Raw genomic sequence first — 23,088 nt, 5'->3', positions numbered from 1 at the left:
AGCACTGAAGGAACTGAACCACTGCTTCTTTCTTTGTAGCCGTCTGCTCTTTTTCTTTGACTGAGGAAAAAATGAAGTTACTGTTACCATCTTCAGTTCTGCTGGTGGAGAAGAATACAGAGGGGCTGCAATGCAGGAAGACACTCAGCCTGCCCAAGAGTGAGAGCTCAGTCCTTAAGAGACGCTCAGCTTATTCAGGTCCTGGGCATCAAGGCAGCTGCTCACATCTATCCTTATGCTTCTGGCCTTCAACAGCCTATTGCAAATCTGTGATTGAACGTGTGCAACCAAACACCATCTCCTGGGGGTGGACTCCTGATCTAAAGATCCCACCAACACACAGAAAGTGAGCTGGTAAGGCTCCTGTCAGGGCTGAAACCGACTGGAGGTGAAGCCTGTACCTTCCAGCATATCAAATGTGATGTTACTCCTGGTGTCACAGAATCATTCTGGTTAGAAAAGACCACTAAGATCCTCTACTCCAACCTCTGACGTGTTGTTGAGCTCCAGGAGTTAAAGCAGTCTGTAAACACCAGTCCTGAAAAGAGCAGTTTTTAACTCCTAGCCATGTCTAAAAGCCTCCAAGATGGCGTTCCCTGTGTGTAACAGAGGTATTACAAAAAGCACAAGAGGGCAGTGCTGAAATGATAAAACCATCTATAATGGGATTTTTATTGACGCCTAAGGTAGGCAGGGGACTTTGCAGGAGTTTGTTAGTTAACATCAAAAGCACAAGCCACATCAAATACAAAATCTAACACCACTGGGAAAAAAAACTAAATTAAACTAACAACAGAATGCTCCTGACTGGAAAGACCTTGCTTCTGGGGCTGATACCACCTTCAGCACTTGTGTTTGACCCCTGCTTTATCCTAGGCCTTCCTGAAGTGTAACTTGCAGCTGGTCAGTATCTATTTGTGTGCCACATAGATGTCCTGCAAGTTTAGCTCTGTCCTTCATGAGCATGCAAGGTGACCAAGCAGAAAGGGAAGGAGTGTCACATTCCCCCAGCTCTGACCCAGCTCCAGGCTCGTGCAGGCTGTTATATCAGGATGATATAGGACACAACTGACTGTCCCTGCGGTGTCACTCCTCCCTGCTGTGTTTGAATGAGCGCAGAGTAATCAGCTTGGCGTCTCTCCTCCTCACCACGAGCCCTCCGCTCATGTTAAAAGCAATAATTCCCCTCAGGCTTGCTATTCCAGGCACTGCTGCTTTGTTTTATGATGTTTGCAAATGTTTAAAATAGAGATATTCTGACTGCATGAGGCACAGCCAGAAAATGTCCCTGCTTTGAAAGACAGCCATGAGCTGGCCCCTGTATTTATATACATATAAAATAGCCAAGGTGTAGTACCAGGGGAGCTGTTATAGTACTATGGTGTTCCTGCCAGCCTCCTTTACCACCTTCCTTCACTCTCACCCTCAGATTCTTCCCCAGCCCACAGCTCTGTCTGCACACAGGGGCAGCTGCACCCCATCCTCACTGCCAGGAGGCACTGCCTCACAAGGGGACGGCTGCATGCAGGTACAGCTGACGGGCTGACATGAAGGACATGAGCCACTGCTGAAACAGATACAAGGATATGTCGAGGCAAAGCAAAAAGGTGAATTAAATGTCATTAGATAAAACACGGGTTTTGCAGTTTTTAGTACAGCCGTGTGACAGCGACTTGGGAATGATGCTCCATACTCAGACGACGGAGATAAAGGAGGAGGCGTTAAAAAAGAAAGCCAAAGCGGAACATCAGCAGCTCCTCCGTTTGGCCATGAGGTGTCAGCATTGCCGTCAGGCTGCCTCGGCTCAACCCAGCTGAGAAACTCTATTGCAAAGGTGTGAGCGGGGCTTTTCCACGGCTGCCCTCGGACACAGATATTTCAAGCCATCGTCGAAGTTAAAGATGGGAAACTTATTGAGCATAGTTGAAGAAAGAAAGGGGATTAGAATAGCTTTTCCTATGATTTGCTGCTGCTGTTTCTGGGCTTTCGCTCAGCCCACTTTCTGCTCCCTGCAAGGCACAACAGATGAGGCCTTGTGTTGCAGTGGGCCATGGGCAGGTGGGTCTTGATGAACACTATGATGTAAGTGATGATACTCAGCGTACATTCCTCAAAAGGAGAGCCTCAGTCCTACAGAGAGGAGCTGAAAGAAGATTGATGAAGAAGATATTCAGGCACTGAATTTCCTTTATGAAAGAGCAATACATTTTTATGATGCCACTATAATTTTATTACACCCACTATAGTTCAGTTCTACTTTCCGCAGAGCTGAAACTCATGGGTTTTGCAGCCCTGTGTGTGTCAGAGGCGAAGGGCTGTGCTGAGCAATACCTAGAAGCCAGACCTGTGTATACATAGGATTTTGTCTCTTCTGTGTATGGTTTCCTCACAGCTCTCAGAGGAGCAGCTGCTTCTCTTTGGAGTATACCACAGAATAAACCACCAGCTCTTTACAGGCCCTTGGCCTTCACCTGTCCATACATTACTTGTCTTCCTCTTCATCCCAAAGCCCCTGCATTTTCTTGCCACTTGTCACTTGAAGATCTGCAGGGCCTCTGGAAAGGTGCCTCTGCCCCTCAGAGGTTATGCTGATGGGCAGCACCACCATGGACAGCATGCAGGTATTTCTTTGGTGGAATCTGCCAGGTGATGGAAATCCTTCTGCAGAACATTCCATGGAACAATATTCTCCACTGTCCCACACCCATGTTGTCACTCAGCTCTGAGGTCCCCAACATGAATACGTCAGTTACCTGAATTTTTTTTATTTTTTATTTTTTTTTCCCTCAGGTTTATACGGCTGAATTCACCCTCCTCTAACACAGCCATCACCCCATGAACAGCAGCTCTTCCTTGGACAGGCTGAGAGAGCTGTGCTTGTTCAGTCTGGAGAAGAGAGGGCTCTGGGGAGACATCACTGCAGCCTTCCAATGTCTGAAGGGAGCTTACAGTCAGGAGGGGGATGGACATTCTTATGGTCTGTTAGTGACAGAACAAGGGGGGTGGTTTTAAACCAAAAGAAGGGAGATTTAGCTGAGATGTTAGGAAGAAATTCCTCCTCTGGGGGGCGCTGAGGCCCTGGCATTGCTGCCCAGAGAAGCTGTGGGCGCCCATCCCTGCAGGCAGCCCAGGCCAGGTTGGACAGGGCCCTGTTCTAACCTGACCTGCTGGGTGGCAGCACTCCCATGGCAGGCACTTGGGGCTATGTGGGCTGTGAGGTCTCTTCCAACCCAACCATTCTGTGGTTCTGTGATTCTAGGAAGTTCTGCTGTGCCTTGGAACCAATGTAAGCAGAGCAGATTCCAGAAAATACTCGACTTCCAAAGTGTTCATAGTTTGTACGCTTTAACTCATACTAAAGTGAGATTAAACAAGCACGCAGTTAAAGTCAAGCCTGTTTTTAAGCACATTCCTAAGCAGGGAAGGACGTAAGCAATTGTTTAATTTTTCCCTGTAACATGACCCCAGAGGTAAAGCAGGGCACGGCAGCAGCTATTTCTTGCTGAGCCTATTTGCTCTCTGCTAATTGGAATGCTTCACAGGTCCACAGGAACTTCCCACTACGCTGATATTCGTACTTGAAAACTACGAGAGGGCTGTGAGGCTTTTCACACAAATGCACCTCAGAATTCCAAGTAAGTGGTTTTCATTTGATTAAACAATGCAGCCAATGTTGCAGAAGACAGTTTATTAAATATATGAGAACCGGTCGCTACACCTAATTACAGACAAAATACTGTGAATAAAGCATGCACTTATCACAGACATCAATGACTACCTTGATTATCTCTGAAATGATTTTTAATTCAGTAAGTTTAAGGCTGTACCAATGCAAATATTAATAAACAGAAATAAAAAGTCACACTACAGCAGTAGCAAATGTCGTACGGACAGTGAAATCAACCTCTAAGGCAGCAGAACCAGACATGATAAAGGTTATCACAGGGGGATAAAAGCAGAGCTGATGAAGATCAGAGTGTCGCTGGAATCTGCAGACTGGTGAAAGTGAATACTCCAATTAACGTATGAGTGAACTCATGCTTCATAAAAGCCCAGTTATTGGATAAGTGAGCAAGGGATGAAATCCAGACCACTAAAAAAAAGCAAAAACAAACAAACAAAAAAGACCTCTTCATTTTACTGTCTTCTTATTTAATAAATCTTACACTCAACTCAATCATGGAAGGAGTGTTTTTTGGGGAAGCTAAGGAGACATCTGGCTGAAGTGTGGTGCAACTGACGGCAGCAAAGCATCTCTTTACTCCACCCCCAGTAAAGAGAAGTGGAGCCTTTTGCAGAGGGGGAAAAAAGTACTATTGGCACAAAGGTGTCATGAGACTGATGGGGATATCGTTCTCAAGGATCCCACCCAATCTGAGGTTCGCTTCTTAGAAATCTGCTGCAGAAAGAGCAAGTGGCATCCACGTGAGTTCAAACCCACCCAGCCATCAAGTAAAAGGGTTGGCGGACTTGGGAACCCATCTGGGGACCTACTGCTCAATAAGGCCATGGAATCTTTCCTCATTTATCAGTGAAGCCTTTTTCTTCATCTTTTTTTTTTTTTTTCCCCAGGTCTCTTCATTTATTTTATTTTTTTCAGATACAGAATGAATCAGGTTTGAAGTTGAACAGGTAGCTCCAAACAAGGGCTGGGGTTGACAATTTTCCTGATGTCTTCAGAAAAAATGAAAATAAAATCCAGTAAACCTCCTTTCTCCCTCAGATATTCTGGATTTGCGAAGCATTAATGCATTAAAATGTATTAAAATCTTCCTTCTCCCCAACAAATACATAAATTCCCAAATGCAGAGGCAAGAGGTGAGTATGAGAAGGTCCCACAGAAAAACTGCATTTAAAAATGTTGTTAGAAAGGTATCACTGCTCAAGTTAACATCTGTGCCTAATATAGTGGATTATAACTGGGGCTTGCAAAGGGGTCCAAAGAAACCTAAGTTGGTCCCCTAATTCCAGCAGGGTTTGGATGGATAAATTCTCTCTTGTCTCCTTTCAGCAGCACAGACAGAAATGCAACAGGGTTCTATTTTATTATTTAATAACAATAATAAAAAGCAAGGAGCTTTTCCTGCACCAAGCTGCTCTCAGGACAAAATGCAATTACGAGAGCTTATGACAGACAGCATGCACACAGAAGGCATCACGCTGATGGGGTGGTGGCATCTAATCCACTACAGCGTTAACTTCAGCCCATTTGCTTCTTGTGGTGAAAAACAAACAAATGCCAGGAAAACCGCTGACACACTGCAGGCAATAGGCAAAAACCTAATGCCATGTTTGCATCTGTAGAACAACAACTGGATTTCCAGTGTGCAAAGAGCTAAATAAATGGTTCTGGTTGCTCTTCTGATTCAAATCTAAGCTGAAAGCAGTGTAGATATAGCTGCAGCCAAAGTGAAGATGGGAATATACAACTACAGTTCTCCAGGAGCCTGACACACCTTTTGGCAGGCTGGGTCAGTGTGTGGGAAGGAGCTATAATGGCCAATTACCCATTATGGAGTTGCAGAATCACCAGATTATAGGGGTTGGAAGAGACTTCTGGAGATCCTCCACTCCAAAACAGGTTCCCTACAGTAGGTTGCAATTAGTAGGTCAGTTTCTGCAATTGGTTGGACTGGAGGACTAAGAACTAGAAACATTCAGAACAACCCAGTGGGAAGGAGCCTTCACTCAACATCAATTGCTAATCAACAGTTAAAGCATGTCACTGAGAGCATTGCCCAGATTCTACTTGTCCACTGAAAGCTGTGGGGGATCAGACACCTCTAGGAAGCCTGTTCCAGTGTTTGACTGCCCTCATGGTAAAGAAATGCTTCCCAGTGCCTGGTCTCATCCTCCCCAGGTGCAGTCGTGTGCCATTCCTTCATGTTCTGTCCCACCAGGGAGCAGAGCCCAGCATGTCCCTCTGCTTCCCCTCAAGGATCTGCAGAGCGGTAAGCACTCCTCTGCCTCCTTCAGACAGGATAACCCAGGTCTGCCCACCTCTCCTCACAGCACCTGCCTTCCAGACCTTCTACCAGCTTTTTTGCTGTCCTGGAGGACTGTTTCATGGACCTTAAAGTTGCAGCTGACCATGCCTGATGGTGGCAGGGATCTGTGGCAGATCACGCTTTTACCCACAGCTTGTTTCTGTTGTACAAATACAATATGGTGTGATTTCAGCCTGTCAAAATCCTAGTGAAGTCAGAATTAATTCTGTGCATGTGTGTATCTGTTACACTGCCAGATTCTAAGGGGAAGGTGGAAAAGGAGCTGAAAATGCGGTGTCAGAATTTTGATAAACAGGGCCCATCTGTCATGAAAGCAATTGGAAAGAACGAGACTAAAAATCTTGGGCTTGAATTTCATCCAAGGCTCATTTGGCAGCAACGTGTGGCTTCAGCGGATGCAGGAAAGGAACTGGAATCCACCACTTGACCAGGCTGACACTTGTTTACAGGGCAGGCTCACAGCTGCTAGGAGAGCTGGTAGTTCCTTACAGTAACCAGAGGATTGCTTTCATTAGCAGGCGTTTTTAGCAAGCTCCACAGCAGCTCTCACAGGCTTGAATGATCACCGGACCTGTTACCCACAGGAACGTTTGGGTGCTGCACATTCCCCCTTACCCCTCACATTCACAGCTGGCAGACGGCTGCAGGAGCCTTTAGCTCCATCAGGGTGGTGGGGCATCTTTATTCTTTTACTCCAAATTAAAACCGATCAGAAGATACCTCAAAGAAAAATGAGATGTTTTATGTACTTTTTTAAGCATCAAGCTGATAAGTGATCAACTGTTCAGAAGGAGACACCAGACGTTCAGCACCTCCTGCCCACCGCAACATGTTTGTTCCTCCTCCAGAAGGCACTGAACGCTGGTTTAACACAGGAAACAACATCATAACACAGAGATTTACTGTGACGCACACAGAAATACCTGCTGGCTGGCACAGCTTTGAGTACAGCTCTCAGTTTCTCAGTGGCGGTGATCATAGCAGCAATGGTCAGCATTTCTACAAGTACCACATACATGTACGGATATCAGAACATCCAGAAAACATGCAAAACCTGAACAGCAACACCACTGAAGGACACAATGCATAGAAATATTATTGTTTGGCAGAACAGTGAATCTTTTCACATCCTTTTTATATAAAACAAGGGAATTAAAATCTACTTTTATTATTTTTTTTTGTACAAAGTGTTCTTAAAAAAGTTGAGTTTAGGCAGAGTTAGAAAAGTTGGCACGTGGAAATTAGCCTTAGACATAGGTTTAACTCTGAGAATCAGTGGACTGCTAACAGGAACTCTCACACTGTGCTAGTTGATTATGTACTGCACTAGCTATGCTTAAGCAAAACATGCTTTTGAAACTGCTATTTTGGGAGAGACGGTCCTAATCTTGTCAATTTTCAGAATGGGAGAAAACACATTCACATTAAAAGATCAGAAAGATTAAACGCTGCATGCGGGGAAAGATAAAAGCTTCACTTTAGCTGTTTTTCCCTAACGCTGCTCACCATGATAGCTGGGGTTGTCATAGCAAAAACATTTTTCAAAGGCAGAATTAAAGTCAGCAGATAATTAAAACAAATGGAAAAGATTTTCTAATTCCAGTGTAACACAAAGTGGGATACTAAAGGATGGCTTAAAGATGAGGATTATGCTTGCCTTTTTAGAATAAAAAATAAGCACAAAAAAAACCCCCACAAAAAACCACAAAAACTTTTATTGCATTTGCCAGGCTTTTCTACCGCCTTTCCACTACCTTCACTACACTCAGATATTTTGCCATTTCTTTGTTTTATGCCTTGAATAACCTGGTTTGTCTGATAGGTCTTGAGGTGGCTCAGAGGTATGTTGGTCATGCAGGCACAGACAGAGCCCTGACTATGAAGCAGTGGCCAGGTGATATCCTCTCCTGCACGTTTCAGACCCACCTGTGACAACAAAGTAGGTAGAAACATGAGGCCCAGGGGTGCATTCCATACTGAGCTCTGCCCACCAGCAGCACTTGGGGCTTGTGGGCACTACCAGCCACTTCTCACTTCTCCCCATGCCAGCCTGCAGACTCCTGTAACACTTTCCATGTCACAATTTGCCTGTGAGTCTTGAGTGCTGTGGGTATTTCTGCTCTGCCTTTCACACCCAGCCTTGTGCAGAGCTGCCCAGCCTGGATGCAATGTAGTAGAAAGGAAGGAGGAATCCTGGCAGGAGCAATGTGGAGCAGACCTGGTGCTACCTAAGGCTACATGTTATTCAGGTCAGCTGAGAACACGCTATGATGATGCAGAAGACAACCTCAGCAGGATCACAAGCCTTCACAAAGCAATTCAAATTCTAGGCATGAGGAACACCGCAGTCTTCTCTGTTCACAACAAGAACAGCTGAAATGGTGAAGATAGTGTCAGCAAAATTAATGTTAGGAGTTTATTTTTCTAGTGTAAGAATAATACAGTATTTGCAAAGAACATTGTATATTTTCGTGATTCTTTTCCCCCTGCTTGGTAGTTTGGCTATTTGCATGACGCTTATGGACTGTACAAAACAGAGCTAGCCAAAAATCCCGAAGGTTGGGAATCCCCATGAAAGTTAACATCAAAGTAAGTCAGCATTCACCATATGAAATCCCAAACACTGTGAGTAAATCTTATATTAACTACAACAGATCAAATAAAGATCTGAAACGGTACTAGTTTTTTTTTTCAGAGATAGGTGACTGCTGTGTAATGAATGCTGAGCACCAGAATATAAGAGAAGGTAGAAGTGTCTTAATCCCCTGGAAACAGCAGGTCCATTTCCAATGCACAGACAGCTCATTTAATGGCATTTGTATTAAAAAAAAAAAAAAACAAAACACCAAAAAACCAAAAAACAAATTTTGTCCATCTTACCAATCAACATTAAATGATTCAGTGAGAAAATAAATTCCTGACTTGAGACATGGATTTGAGAGACTGTTAACACCCACCAGTTCATGTAACAAGTAAATTGTGTGCCAATCCGATTTTTTCCCCATCAGATTAGGAGTTAAAGCTTTAGACATCCCCATTGCTTTGAATATGTTCCAGTGAATGGCCATTGTCAGAGTTCTGAATGAGCTCACAGGTATCTCCAAGCTGTGGGGCTTTCCAAGCTGTGCTGCAGTCAGTGGCTCTCTGCTGGATTCAGAAGAGTCGAGGTGCTGGCAGACAACCTCAGCAGAGTCCCAGGGGCAGGGTGGAATCAGCACCCGGTTTCACTGGTAGAGCTGGCAGCCATGCAGCTACACTGTTTGCTGGGGCTCTGAGGAACCCGTCTTCATCTAAAGGATCACTCCATTGCCAGCTAACGTTATGCAGTAGAGCATCAGGGAGAGCCAGCCTCCACATTCCTGCTGGTCTTCAGCTTTCCAAAACCTACGCAGAGATACATCACAGTCCCATGTGCCAGTTGCATATGTCCATCATGCACACAGGGCTGTCCATCACCACCACCATCAACAAATTGTGCTTGTGGCCTTTCCCTGCTCAGCTTGCAAAAGCATAGTGGCCTTACCTGGCTGGCCAGGGCTCAGATTTTTCAGAGAGGTGCTGTGACACCCACAGGTGCTCACCCTGCACAGGGCCATCAGACGTGGGAGATATTGGATGATGTGCCAGTGCTCCTGGCTACAAAGGAGGCTCGGTGCATGGGGACCATCCCCAGAAAGTGCAGTCCCAGTTCTCCTGCTAGAAAGATAGCCATGCTTTATGCTGGACTGCCTTCTCTTCACACTCTTCCTCAGCAGAGCGTGCAGATCCAGCACTTACATGAAAGCACAGAAATAAAAGAAAATACATCCCCTTTTTAAGAACAAGGACAGCAACTCACATTAGGCAAGACAATTATCTCTTTAACGCTCATGTTTAACAAAGAACCCTTGTTAAAAAGTGCAGATCCACTACCAGCCACACTTAGTAGTGTACAGCTGAATCCCCACTAACCTAGCATACATTGGCTCATTTCAGGCAAATAAAACCTCAGCTCTGCGTCCTGTCAGCATTCCTCCTTCCTACACATTCATCAAGGAGGTCCTGCTTTCCAATTGCCCACACTGCCTAAGACAAATTGATTTCCAGTCTGGTATCAGTCCAGGATGTATGTACGGAGGATAATCAGACATCTCTAATCAGTTTAAAGACATCAGTGGAAGGCCAGTGCACAGGCACAAGACTGGCCCTCAACACATTGTTGAGTTCCATTCTCCCTTAATGATTTGAAAGCATTCCTACAAAAAGCACAGAAGAAGGGAAAGGCAGAGTGTTGGGAGCTAAGATGTGAGCCTCTGAGTGATGGTGTATCACACAGACCACATGCACTCAAAGTGAGGCAGCCTGCCCTGAGCACATTATCCCCAAAGCACAAGGTCACTTGATAGTAGGGAGGGGAACGCTGGGCTGCCCTCCACAGGGCAGTCCCCTTCCCCTATGTCACAAATACCAGGAGAGAGGAATGTCAGAGGGACAGAGGGATGGAGAGAAGGATGCTGGGGATGGGGAAGACCAGTTGGTCAGCCGTAGTCAGTTGCAGCTGATGGCTGGAAGGAATAACCAACCCACACACCATGTCAGTCAATGTAAGTCAATGCACTTATGGGATGTCCTCAGGCAGAGAGACAAAAAGGGGTAAATACGAGCTGGACAGGAGAGAAATGTAGAGTATACATAATCTCAGTTCCCTTAGGACTGCTCCAAGGACTGGGACAGCCCTGGCTCTGCCATGACACAATTCTTCCCAATCCATGCCTTCACATCACAGAGCACTTGCATAACCTGTGGTGGAAGATAATCACAAACAGACAAGGAAGGGGCAAGCAGCAATTTAACTTGCTGCTCAAATCTCATATCTACACTCCCTTCTAAGAGAAATAAGTGGGCAACCACACTGTAGACTGAATACTTGTGATGAGCAGCTTCTAAAAATAAAAGTACAAAATAGCTTAAAAGCACTGATATTCTTCACAAAGGAGAACATGCATCAGGGACACTACTTCCATTGTTAGATTGTCCTATATTCCAATGGCACGGATGCTATCATAAATTATTGCACTGTGTAAATGAATAAGGTATGTGCTGTTGTTTTAGATATGCTTCATAATTTAGTCTACAAGGTAGTTCAAAATAGTATTTCATTCTCCTGTACTTAAAAACACATTATGTTGCATACATTTGTATTTTAAAATTAAACAGGCAGTTTTCAAAACCCAGATATCAAGAATTTCAGTTTCAGCTACTGTCATGAATAGAAGCACCTTGTGCAAGCCCACAGCGCCACAAATACATGCACAAGTAATGGTTCAGAAGGCAAACAACATAGCTGTAAACTACATAGAAGGTGCTCCCACTGCATTATCCCTGTGATGGGTTTCCAAAGCTGCAGTGACTGCAGTCTTCTGACAGGGAACATCCTCCTCTGCCTCTCCCACTGGAGCTGCACATCAGTTTTTGAGCAGAATCAAGTCAGTAATCTGGCAGAGAACTATCTTGATTTCCCTCGCTTTGAGCTATGTTTTCTGCTGGGCTAGTGAGCTGAAGAAGTTGGGCCTCAGAGAAGGAGAAAAGGTGACCCACTCCCTCTACTCTGCTCTGGTCAGGCCTCATCTGGAGTGCCATGTCCAGTTCTGGGCTTCCCAGTACAAAAAAGACAGGGATCTCTTGGAAAGAGTCCAGCGGAGGACGACAAAGATGGTGAAGGGCCTGGAGTATCTCCCCTGTGAAGAAAGGCTGAGTGAACTGGGTCTGTTTAGCCTTGAGAAAAGAAGCCTGAGAGGGGACCTGATCCAGGTCTATATATATCTGAGGTGTGGGGGGCAAAGTGGTGAGGCCAGGCTCTTTTCAGCAGTGTGTGGAGACAGGACAAAGGAAACAGCCAGAAACTGGAGCATAGGAAGTTCTGCATGAATGTGTGCAAGAACTTCTTTATGGTGAGGGTGACAGAGCACTGGAACAGGCTGCCCAGGGGGGTTGTGGAGTCTCCTTCTATGGAGATATTCAAGACCTGCCTGGACACCTACATGTGTGACCTGGTGTAGGGAACCTGCTTTGGCAGCGGGTTGGACTCAATGATCTCGGGTGGTCTCCTCCAGCCCCTACAATTCTGTGATTCTGTGATTCTATGAAAGAGAGAAGGAGAAAGAAGCACTGTCGTCTGCCTGCAGGGCATCTCTGCAAGTGACCCACCCAGCCATCACCTCATGGGCTATGCTGCATAGGAGACGAATAGTGTTTTGAGAGCTGGCCTCTTGATTTCATGATAAGAAGCAGTGGGTATCAAGAGTTATGGTAGAACACACCAGGCCTTAGGCAGAGACAGAGGCTTGCAGATCAGATATTAGGAGGAAATTCTTTACTCAAAAGGTGGTAAGGCGCTGGCACAGTTGCCCAGAGAAACTGTGGGTGGCCAGGTTGGCTGAGAACTGGGGCAGCCTGATCTAGCAGTCAGCAACCCTGCTCACAGAAAGAGCACTGGACTAGATTATCCTTGAGTCTTCTTCCAACCCAAGCTATTCTATGACTCTATGATTGTAAGAGTGCAGCACTACTCCCTGTGTATCCCCCTATGGCTTTTTACTGGCTATCTCCCTATGGCTTTTATCACACCATGATGATAAGCACGAGACTTACTGGTGAGCAGGTTCTGACACCTTCAAAGCACTGGGAGACAACAGCAAGCAAATGGGTTGTCATCTGTCAGCAGCAACATAGCAGCAGGGACACTACACTTCTGCCAAGCAGAAACAGAACCATGACAGTGTTTTAACTCAGAAGTCTCCCTCCCAGTGGGTTAATGACGCTCCCAAGGGCTTAATACAGATCATAATTAATTAGGCTGTCATCAAGCAATTCCCTGCAACTGTCCACAAATGAAGACTGGGTAATATGTGGTGCTAAATGCCATTCAAAGATAACATACCTATTTTTGGGATATGATACTACTTTGGTATCATATTTTGGCCATATGTGTTTAAGTGCTTCTACAAGTAGTCTATTTGGGGATGCCCAATCAGAATTTGCCAGGCAATCTGCCATCAGCATCACCGTGGGCTGGAGTTACTGCAGATGTCACAAAGCAGAGAAAACACAGCCCTTTAATGCTGCAATGAGAACACATAATCCACACCTTACTGCCTAACCAGACACACAAAAGTTGCTGACATGCAACATTATCAGAGACATTGCCTTGGCACAGCAAGGCACAAACCATCCTAAAACTGAAGAAAGCAACTCTGTATGTGGACAGTATGGGGAGTTGGAGTCAAGGTCAAGATCTGTGCTGGGGATGAATTACAGTGTAGATGTGAATCAGAATATTATAGATCACATGAAGCACTGCACATCTGCAGCCAGTGATCTGCCTCCTGACAAGAAAATGTGTGGGATTACCAGTTATTAGTCCACACAAAACAGCCCACTGTGAAGCAATAAGCCCTAACCAGAGAAACTGTGTATTACCACCAAGCCCTCATACTGATAGCAACAGAACAATCTGGTTGTTTGTTTTCATGTTTTGTGGGGTTTGAGAAGAGACAGCAGACAGCCACTTAATGGAATAGTTAATTTTCTGTACAACCTCAAGGCAAATCAATCTTCCCAGCGAAGAGGGGTGGGTGTGTAGAGGAGGAGAGATGTGCTGCTGTGATGTGCTGCTCCACAAAGGCCAGCAGGTACCTGGCTTTCTGCTTTGGTAGAGGAAGGGAAGATGGGTCAGGTCCTGCAATAGTTAAGAGGTGAGCACAGGGGGAAACCGAGAGCAAAACTCTTCCTAGCAGCTTCCTTGTGGAGCTCTACAGAACATCATGAATGAGTTCTCTAGCATGATACCCCAGCACTCACTGCATACAGAGACCAGTGACTTGAGTACTCAGCAGCAAACAGCAATGAAATGTTACAGAGAGCAACATCAGCCTTACAAAATTATTTCTGCTTATTATTTTAAATAATTATATTATTTGTATCACATGTAAAGCATTGCCACGAAAAGACAAGGTTGCACTCAAACCAATCAACCTGGCTGACCTCATCTGGAAGCAAAGCAGCAGATGTCTGTATTTCCCTCTCCTTCATCTTCACTAGAAGAACTAAGCCACAGAAGCACAGCTTTGCAATCTGAGTGCCTGCCACAGCAATGCTTACCTTGCAGCCCTAAGAGAGCAATCTCAGGGGTTGCAGACATGATTACCCTGCCGTGATGTGCCAGACCCCGGAGCAGCCAGCACACAGAGAACCAAGGCTTTGTATTAGCTCTGCTGTGCAGAGCACAGAGCCATCATTCAGCCTGTATTGCCTGCACAAAGCTTCCTGGGAGGGCAGATGTTTATTAAAGAGGAAATCTCTGCTCCCAAACCTTCTATGGGGCATCCACCCGCTGTCCGAAACAGACCTCCAGGATTAAGTGAGATGTGGGCGTTCTGCCACCTCCTTCATTCACAGGAATACACACCTCATTGCAGCAACAATGAAAACAAGTTTTAAATGGCACCAGGTGGGATGCAATTATTTCTTTCTGCTACTTTTGTTTCACTTTTTTTTTTTTTAAATTAGTGAGGACTGAAGTTGTTGCCCAGCTGCATATTTAAACAACATAAAAAGAAGGAAGGAATGTAAAGAAACAATAGCAAAGAAATTCAAAGAAACACAAGAGTGAAAAGTCTTTTGTAACAGTTTGATGGGACATGAGCTGAGGCTGAGTCTTTCATGGACTTTGGAGGACACCATACCATGTCAGGGGACTTGTCTATAGACTTACCAAGTCCCTCTGGTATGCTAGTGGAACATTTCCATCTGTAACGCTGAATAAGCTAAGCTGAATTACTGGAGAGGTACCATACATCATTTTAAAAGTCAAGGATTGTAATGGTTCATTGACACACTGAATCTGTTAGTGTTTTCCCCATACACATAGAACAATTATGCTACAAAGTCAAATCTTGGAACAATAGTATTCATTATTTCAAGTCTTTAGAGGACCAAATTCTGCCTTAAAAATCACTCACATGATTTCCATTGTCTGCAATGAAAACAGATTACACGTAGGTGATTTTGATTTGTTTTCCAGTGCTTAAAACTACTCATCTTTTTAATCTTCTGTAGAAAATAAAAAACTATCTTTGTGCTCCCTATGGTTTTTGTTTGTTTGTTTGTTTGCTTTTTTGCGTATTTCAAATAATGGCTTAGGACAGATTTGATGCATTTTATCTGGATGGTCTGGGATAAGATAATGGATTTTTCTGCACACCTACATCCCCAAGAATACTGAAAGAGTGGATCAAAGTCAGTAGATTTTATATTAAGTACACACGGTGACAAAACACCAATGACCGGTGCTTAAACAGTTAAAACTGTGTATACCACTGATTTTGCCAACATACCCTTGCTTACTGTTGAAAACAATACTTTTTAGTCTAAAGATCAGTGATGCTTTGATCACAGAAAATCAACAAAAAAGTTAAAAAAAGTCTTTTGCTGACTTCAGGATTTCCTTTTCCCTCTGGCATAAATACTCCTCAGTAAACAAACAAACAAACTGCAACAAAAAACAACGCCCCCCTCTCCCCCCCAACCCAACCAACCAAACAAACAAAAAAACTTCTTGTAAATGGTTTCACAGACTTACATTGATGCATCTCTTATCTCCTTGTATTTCTGATCAAGAACAAGCCAGCAGGTAAGAAGCAGCAGCCAGTGGTAGGTTTGCCTCCTCCACTCTAGGAGGCCATGTTAAAATAAGAAGTGAAAAAAAAATGCTTTAAAACAGAATTGCTACGTAAGCCTCACTGGGGAATTACAGTCACTGATGTGTGCATGTTAAAAAGGGTATTTCCAGTCTATCTTGTGTTGCCTGAGAACCATTTTTGTCCTTTTAAAATCTACAATTATATTATAACCCATATGCAACTTTCATTTTTGTATTAACACTATAAATACTATGTTAGTATTACTAAACTATCTCTATTGACTTATCTGTAAAAAGAAAAATATATTATAGATTTATATATTTTTATAAAGTGAATTAACACTGGAAAGAGGGCTGTGGGAGAGTAGTGTACAATCACAGTTGATGTGTATTACTGGGCACAAACTCAACACTTGCAACAAAACAGAAGAGAAAAATCTGTCCAGGTTATACCCCTCTTTCAAGCTGTGTCAGAGGAAGAGTCATAGGATGCTGACACTATGAAGTTGCCAGTATTGGTATGGCTTGCCATGGACTGGGCAGCCTGCTGGCTCAAGTTATTGCAGATCAGCACAAGCTGGTTGCTCTGAGCTTCTGACAATGTGCTACAGCTCTGGTAGACACTGAAGTTGGTCTTCCTACCAGGGATGTTGCCCTTCTCACACATTGTCTTTACCATCTTGGCAAGCTTATTTTTCCCCAGAGCTTGGCAATTGTACCAGTGAAGGGCGGCCAGGTTGACGACAGGTTTGATTGACAGGTAAAAAGGTGCATCCTCATAGCGCATGGCCGGAGGCCGCCTCTGGGCATACTCCTTGTAGTCTTGCACAGGACAGGTCTGTGGGGAGTGCTGGGTGGCATACACCCGAGAGTCTGTCCCACCTCTCTTGCTCTTGGCACTGATATCTCCATTGTCCGGTCCCATCCACTCCAGGTACTCCAACCCAGTCTCTGTCACCCGCAGTCGGATGTCTCCCCATTTGAGGGTGGACCCATGAAAACCTGTGCAGTGTCCAAATGCCTTAGTGTTGTTTAGCCAGACAAGGTTCAAGAGCCCTTCGGGATTGTACCGGCTCAACAAGCCTCTTTTGCGCAAGATAAGCTCATCAGCAAAGGTGAGCTTCATGGACTTGTGTGGCTTGTTTCCTTTACCTTTACACCTCAGCTCTATCTGCTTTTGTTTTAGGGCTTCTTGGGACCTCTTGAACTCCTTATCCCTGGTAATACTGTATCCGTACCTGTGCTCCTTCAGATAACGCTCCAGCCCACACTGATAGTTAGCCAGACTGTTTGGCTCATATTCAGACCCATCCTTCTGCCTGGCATCCACAAAGAATGAAGCAAGGTAGGCATCGAGCTCTTTGCAGGGGATAACGTAGATCTCCCGGGTCTCAGAGGGATACTTGGAGATGAGGAACTCCCGGAAATTGCGGAGAGCTGTCTGTGTGCTGCGAATGGTCTTCTCGTTCTGCTCCCTGCTGAGCTCTGCTGCTCTCTCATCCTGGTCTGGAAGAGGGAGAAGGAAAAGGACAAAACAAAGCAGAAAGAGCAGTGAGCTTGTGTGAAAGGTTTTTCCCAAAGAAAATTGCCTTTAAAAGCATGAACAAACAGAAATGAGAATGAATTTCACAGAGAACACTTGAAACCATCATTACATACTTGCCACAAAACTGAAAAATCAACTTCAGTTCTACAAATGACGTAGCTAGAATGCGGCACAAAGTGAACTCCTTACGGCACTGGGACACAACTTTGTGCACAGAGATCAGTGGAAAGTAGTTTAATTAGAGGCAAACTGCTTTCCAGAACAAATGCAAGGTGTTTCAGCAGACTCTGGTGCCACATGCTGAGCCCCATCTGAGTAATGAGCCCATTGCGAACTGACTCATTTGTGAAACAAGGGGCTGTACTCATTCTGACATATTTTTCTATGAAGAATCACCAAAGCCTTAAATTTGTGATATTATAATTACCTTTAATTAGACACTTTTCTAAGGAGCCAATAAATATAGATAGAAATGCACACTACAAAATAATGCAGCACATCCTAAGAAAGGAGTTAGCAGGTACAACCCAGTGATGTGTAATTTACAAACATACAAGAATAAAAGCTAATGCAATACTTTACATTAGAAAATATCAAATAAAACTGTCAGCACTTAACACGATTATACAGTTCCTCTATATAATCAAGCCATACTCTGACAGAAGAAGCACAATCCTGAGTATTTTTTCTCATTTTGCAGGAAAAAAAAAAAATCAAATTCAGGAAACAACTTTATATTGTTCCATAAAACTATATTCAAAGGTCATTGCAATCAGTGACATATCAAACCACAGCTTCCAGATGCGACTCAAAAGATGGTTCTTAATGACAAACAATTTTCAGGCTGGTCATCAGCATAAAGGGAAAAGCTTTTTACATGGAAGTGAAGAATGTACTTAAGGACTGTTTTCTTGGCATGTGGAAGCTGTCTTTACAAGGATGCAATTTGTAAGCACACAGGCAGAACTGTCATTATGGATAAGATAAGCCTTAATGGTTTTAGAAAATGATGAGCAGTATGTGTAAAGAAGGAAAATTCCAATGATTTGACTATTTTCTGCACTTGTAAATGGAACATTCCTTTTCTCTCAGTTATCAAGAAGAGGGAAAACGGAAAGTTCTCTTTTGCTCTGTCTGTCTAATTGCAAAAATCACATACGCTTTGTTGTCTCTTCTCCACCACATTTACAGCAATAGGGAATTTACCTGTTATCTCCCACCCTGTATACATATCTCAAAGTCATATGGGACCTGGCAAAATTCAGACTGGAATGTAGCTGGGTAGCTTCCCTTTCCACTCATCTAAAGCAACAGCATCAAGGTCTGAAGAGCATTTCTCTCCTCACCTCCATACAGACGGGCACTGAGAGTGGCTTGGAACCCTTGTTCTCTGTCTTCACATATAGGCACCCACTGCACCCACAGCACTCAGTGAAACCTGCTGTGCAGGGTCCTCAGTCCCTTGGCAAAGCACAGAGAGCTGGAGATCTGCAGCTGAGGCCTTTGGAGGTTTCTGCAACCATGTAAAATGTTGCCACGGGGCACCAAGATTCGCTTTAACTGCGCTCAGGGAGAAAATGTAACCAGTCTGTTTCAAAAACTGGCTTTAATTGTCATGTCAGCATCAAAGAGCTACAAGCAGCCCTTAGTGAAGTCTCATGCTTCAAGCAATGTATAGCACAGATCCTTTTAGTGCGGGTAGCTGCAGGCTGGAAATAAAGAGCTAATGCTGTTTGAAGTGCAGAAACAAAACATTTACCCTGATACCTTGTTCACTGCACCCACCACCACTTATTACAGCACTGCGTAAGTAATCTGTTCTTTGATTGACAGCCCACATTTTAAGTACTGTTGCAATATAAAAAGCACATACAATGGTTTGGTTTTATACATGCCATCAATCACTATTTCTTACAGAATGCCCTGTCACAACACAGCAGTGACACTCAGTCATTTACGTTTTGGCATCTTTCCTTAAACTGCAAAGGAAATTGTAACTGCAGCTAGCAGTTATAAAACCCATGCTCAGTAAAGATCCCCTGAAGTTGTATGAGCAAAACAGTGCCCCTAAAACACTGCATTCCTGCAGTGCTCTGATGTGTTTCATCAAGGCAGGAGGGAAATGTTAAATTAAATGGGCCAGGTTATCTACCAGCCAAATCAGGAGATCTATGCCAGTTTTGACTGGGAATCTAGCCTGGAGTTGTAGTGAATTATTCTCTTTCTATGGGAGTGGTCAAATATCATAGATATTTCATAGCATGGGACTAATGCAGTGAGACAGCGAGACCCAGTGAGTCTGAGACAACCAAAGTTAACAGATGTCAAGTGAGTCACAGCCACGATCTGCACATGCTTTTTATCTACAGCAAAAGCAGATCAGTTAGATGAGCCTTACTTAACTAATACAGTGTTTATAGCCCAGAACAGCTTAGGAAGGAGACATAACTCTTCATGTCATCAAATTCCTAATTCCTTATTTAACCAAGGAGAAGTCATTGTGCTGAAAGACAATCTATCCCCAAGCCACACAATCCAGCCACCACAGAGACTTAAATTGTATCCAAACACCCTTGTACTACTGTCACCAAACTGTGATTGTTGCTAATTTCATTATTTCATTCTCTATTATTGTGGTGATTGACCATGGCCAGCAATCACCACAACAGTCAGTTGCTCTCTGCCCACACTCAGCAGGGCAGAAAAGAGTGAAAACAAGAAAATGTCAGAGCTGAGACAAAACTGAGTGAGTAAAGGAAAGAGAAAAGAAGCAATCCAACACGTGATGCAAAGGCAATCACTCACCACCTCTCATAATGTTCAGCCAGATTCCAAAGCAATGCCTACTTGCCACAGAAAAAAAACCCTCTCCAATGTTTATTGCTAAGTGTGATATAGTATGGCATGGAACATTGCTTTGGTCAGTTGGGGTCAGCCCCCTCACACCCTCTTGCCAAACTCAGCCTAGTTGGCTGCGACACAGAGTGGGAAAAAGAGAAAGCCTTAATGGTGTGCAATTCTGCTCAGCAACAGCCAAAACACTGGTCTGTTATTGGCACTGTAGTAGCCACAGATCCAAACTGCAGCACTCTATGGGCTCCTGTGAGAGTGTTATCTCCATCCCAGTCAAACCCAAAACAGTTGTGCCACTTGGAACACTAATCAAACTGTGGCCTGAGATCAGGCCTATTTTGCATCTTTTCCACACAACCTGTGGCTGGACAATGAGATACGACAAAAAATATGACTGGAGTGCAGTCTGCTAATGGCTCTTTAAAAATATTTACAATAAGCCCTTCTACTCTACACACCTCAGATTTCCCATGGGAAATACTGTGAAAGAGAACCAACACCCTCTACAGTGTGGATATTTGGCATTGTTTCTGCTCTAGCCACATGGCCTTGCTAGCATGTGAGAGGAAGATTATGTTGCTATAATGTCATTTTGTTCCTTACAAATCTATATTGGCTGGTAAAGAGTTTAAATATAATGCAATTCATTCATTAAGAATTCAAGACTAAAAGGGGTTCAAATACTGGGTAACAGTGCAGAAGGCTATTACAGAATGCTCCTCAACACAAGATTGTGTTTCCAAATTGGAAAGGTGCTCGAGCTGTAAACTGCTGGAGGATGGGACAATGGGGAGATATCACATATGCTTTCAGTCTTCTTGTGTTCTTAGCTACATGCATGTCATTAGGGTCTAGGGAAAACACTGCTCTCATATTATGATCTAATCTGTTTTGGCTAGTGAGACAGAACCAATGAACCAAAATTTATTGTTCTCAACAAACTACCAAACAAAGATTAATTGAATGATTTTTCCTTGCAGCAGCACAACTTTAGGAGCTCGTAGTGCTGTTCCCCATTATGCAGACCAGGAGCAAAAACCTACAAAACAAGCTGACTTGGAGATGCATCTTATGAGGTCCTGCCCACAGTTGCACAGTATACAAAACATTTGATCTACACATCTTTAATTTCTGTCTCACTCCAGATCAGTGTTTCATTTCCAGGAAAACCAGAATGTCAGAAAAAGGCAGTAAATCTCACCATATTGTTGGGTTGGGGGCCACCTCCCAGCTGAGAGTTAGAAAGACTGCTTGAGTAATTTAAGTGTTCAATTTAAAAGTAGCCAAAGAGATAAAGTGACTTGGCAGAGACTACACAGATGATCCAGTGGGAGCTGAGTGTCTCATGGCTAGCCCACAACCATGAGATGATCCTTCCCACACAGCAACAGCTGTGGTCTGATCTTTCATAATCTGATCTTAGTACAGACAAGTCTTAACATTATCAGCTGAGTTATCAAACGTGGGGTTGTTTTTATTTCAGCTCACACACTTAGACAAACTCAGACTCACCAGAACATGACCTCCTCTGTCATTATCTACAGTGGGGGAAAGGCACTTGCTTTTGTCATTCACATCAGAATGCTGCCTCTTGTTAACATTCAGTGAGGATTTGTAGCATTAATGGGAGTTGTAAACCTGAGATATTGCTGCACACAGCTTCAAATTCTGCATAAGGATGTCAACAAGATCTCCAGTAAAAAAAGGTTTTTTTGGATGGCAATCACACTACTAGCCAGCATCTCCTCTACTTGATTTGTGCTCTGACTAGAAATATCTTTCTGGGGAAGGCCCAATTCAACCACAATGCTTTTATTCAAGTGAAAAAGCATAGCACACACAGGATGCCATATATCTCTGTGCTGGAGCTAAGTGCTCTCTCCCCAAGCACTTTGCAGGGTAGCTTCTGTCTCCACTCTGCAACTACTGAAATGTACTAGTACCTAATCCACAGTACATGGCTATAAACAGCCAACTGAAATGATTCATGTGAACTAGAGCCTGCTCCTACCTGTCTTTCCTATTTCAAGAGTGTATCAGCAGGCACATGGTGTCAATAACAACAGCGGGCAGCTGTAGCCCCATTGTGCACTGAGTCACACCAAGTCATGGAGAGGTAAAGACTCACGAACTTGCCAACAACAAGTGTGTACTCCTACAAGCAGTGCTACAGCTCACCTGCTCGTAGTGACCAAAGTCCTACCACAACATGAACCTGTTTAATAACAGCCAGCACCAGCCAAGGTCAGTGATGATGTATCTGCCATCCTACTGCAAATAAAATTTAGAAAATGAGCTGCTGTCTTTCATTATATCACAGGAATAAATAACTGAAGGTTTTACTCCTGTATCACCACTGAGGATAGAAAAAGTAGGAGACCACCCCATTACAGGTGTCCCTGAGTACTCCCAGAATCATGCTGAGACAGAGAGACAGGGAGAGTTATGCACTTGGGGAATGATATTTCTAGTGTTTTTAGTACCTGTTCCAGACTAGAATTGTCAAGGCAACTCCTATACACAGGGAGTAGTCAAAGGCTTTGGTAAAAAATACATGTTTTAATGTAATTATTTAATACCAAACAATAACTTGCTTTTTAGAAAGTCCTGAGGCCAACTAAAGCGCACTTTCTGTGCCATAATACATCATACCTATTTAGGCTTAGGCTTGGTGAGTCAGTCAAAAGAGGAAGGGAAATCCTGTGACTGCCTGGAGACTTTCATCAGGCTTGACATCTAACAGCTTCTGAGCTCCGCAGGATCAAAGGATTAACTTGTTAGCTGCAGATTACAGAAGCAGAAGAAAGTGTTCCTGCACTTTTTCTTCTATTTCTGCCCCACCAATCTGACTTCGCTACTAAATTCTGTTTAACAGTTACAGTTCCCAGTTTCCACTACATTAAGACAAACCCCATACACGTTAACACATTCAGCAAGTGCTTTCATTTAGTATGTAAAACTTCTAGTAAGGCAGAAATTTCTTAATTGAAATCCACTTATAA

The 23,088-nt window shown here is 43.8% G+C and overlaps 1 protein-coding gene across 6 annotated transcripts in view; it reads right to left on the bottom strand.

The window, feature by feature from the left end:
* Positions 1–3,673: 3,673 nt before the first annotated feature.
* The window catches only part of KIAA1958 (KIAA1958 ortholog), a 56,436-nt gene continuing 37,021 nt past the window's right edge, over positions 3,674–23,088 (bottom strand). For 2 of the 6 annotated variants that reach the window (XM_085530248.1, XM_032441533.2), the window contains 2 exons: positions 15,628–17,193; positions 3,674–9,780 (listed from right to left, as the gene is read on the bottom strand). In XM_085530248.1, the coding sequence (XP_085386374.1) occupies positions 16,148–17,193 (1,046 nt within the window). In that variant the 3' untranslated portion in view covers positions 3,674–9,780; positions 15,628–16,147. The remainder of the gene's footprint in view (positions 9,781–15,627; positions 17,194–23,088) is intronic. The other 4 variants (XM_085530251.1, XM_085530249.1, XM_032441534.2 and 1 more) reach the window with 4 other exon arrangements.

This window comes from Coturnix japonica, chromosome Z (genome assembly GCF_054131305.1).
Source record: "Coturnix japonica strain WE chromosome Z, WE-NBRP24, whole genome shotgun sequence".
Classification (NCBI taxonomy): domain Eukaryota; kingdom Metazoa; phylum Chordata; class Aves; order Galliformes; family Phasianidae; genus Coturnix; species Coturnix japonica.
Note: the sequence above shows the minus strand (reverse complement) of the source record. Positions and strands in the feature narration are given on the sequence as shown.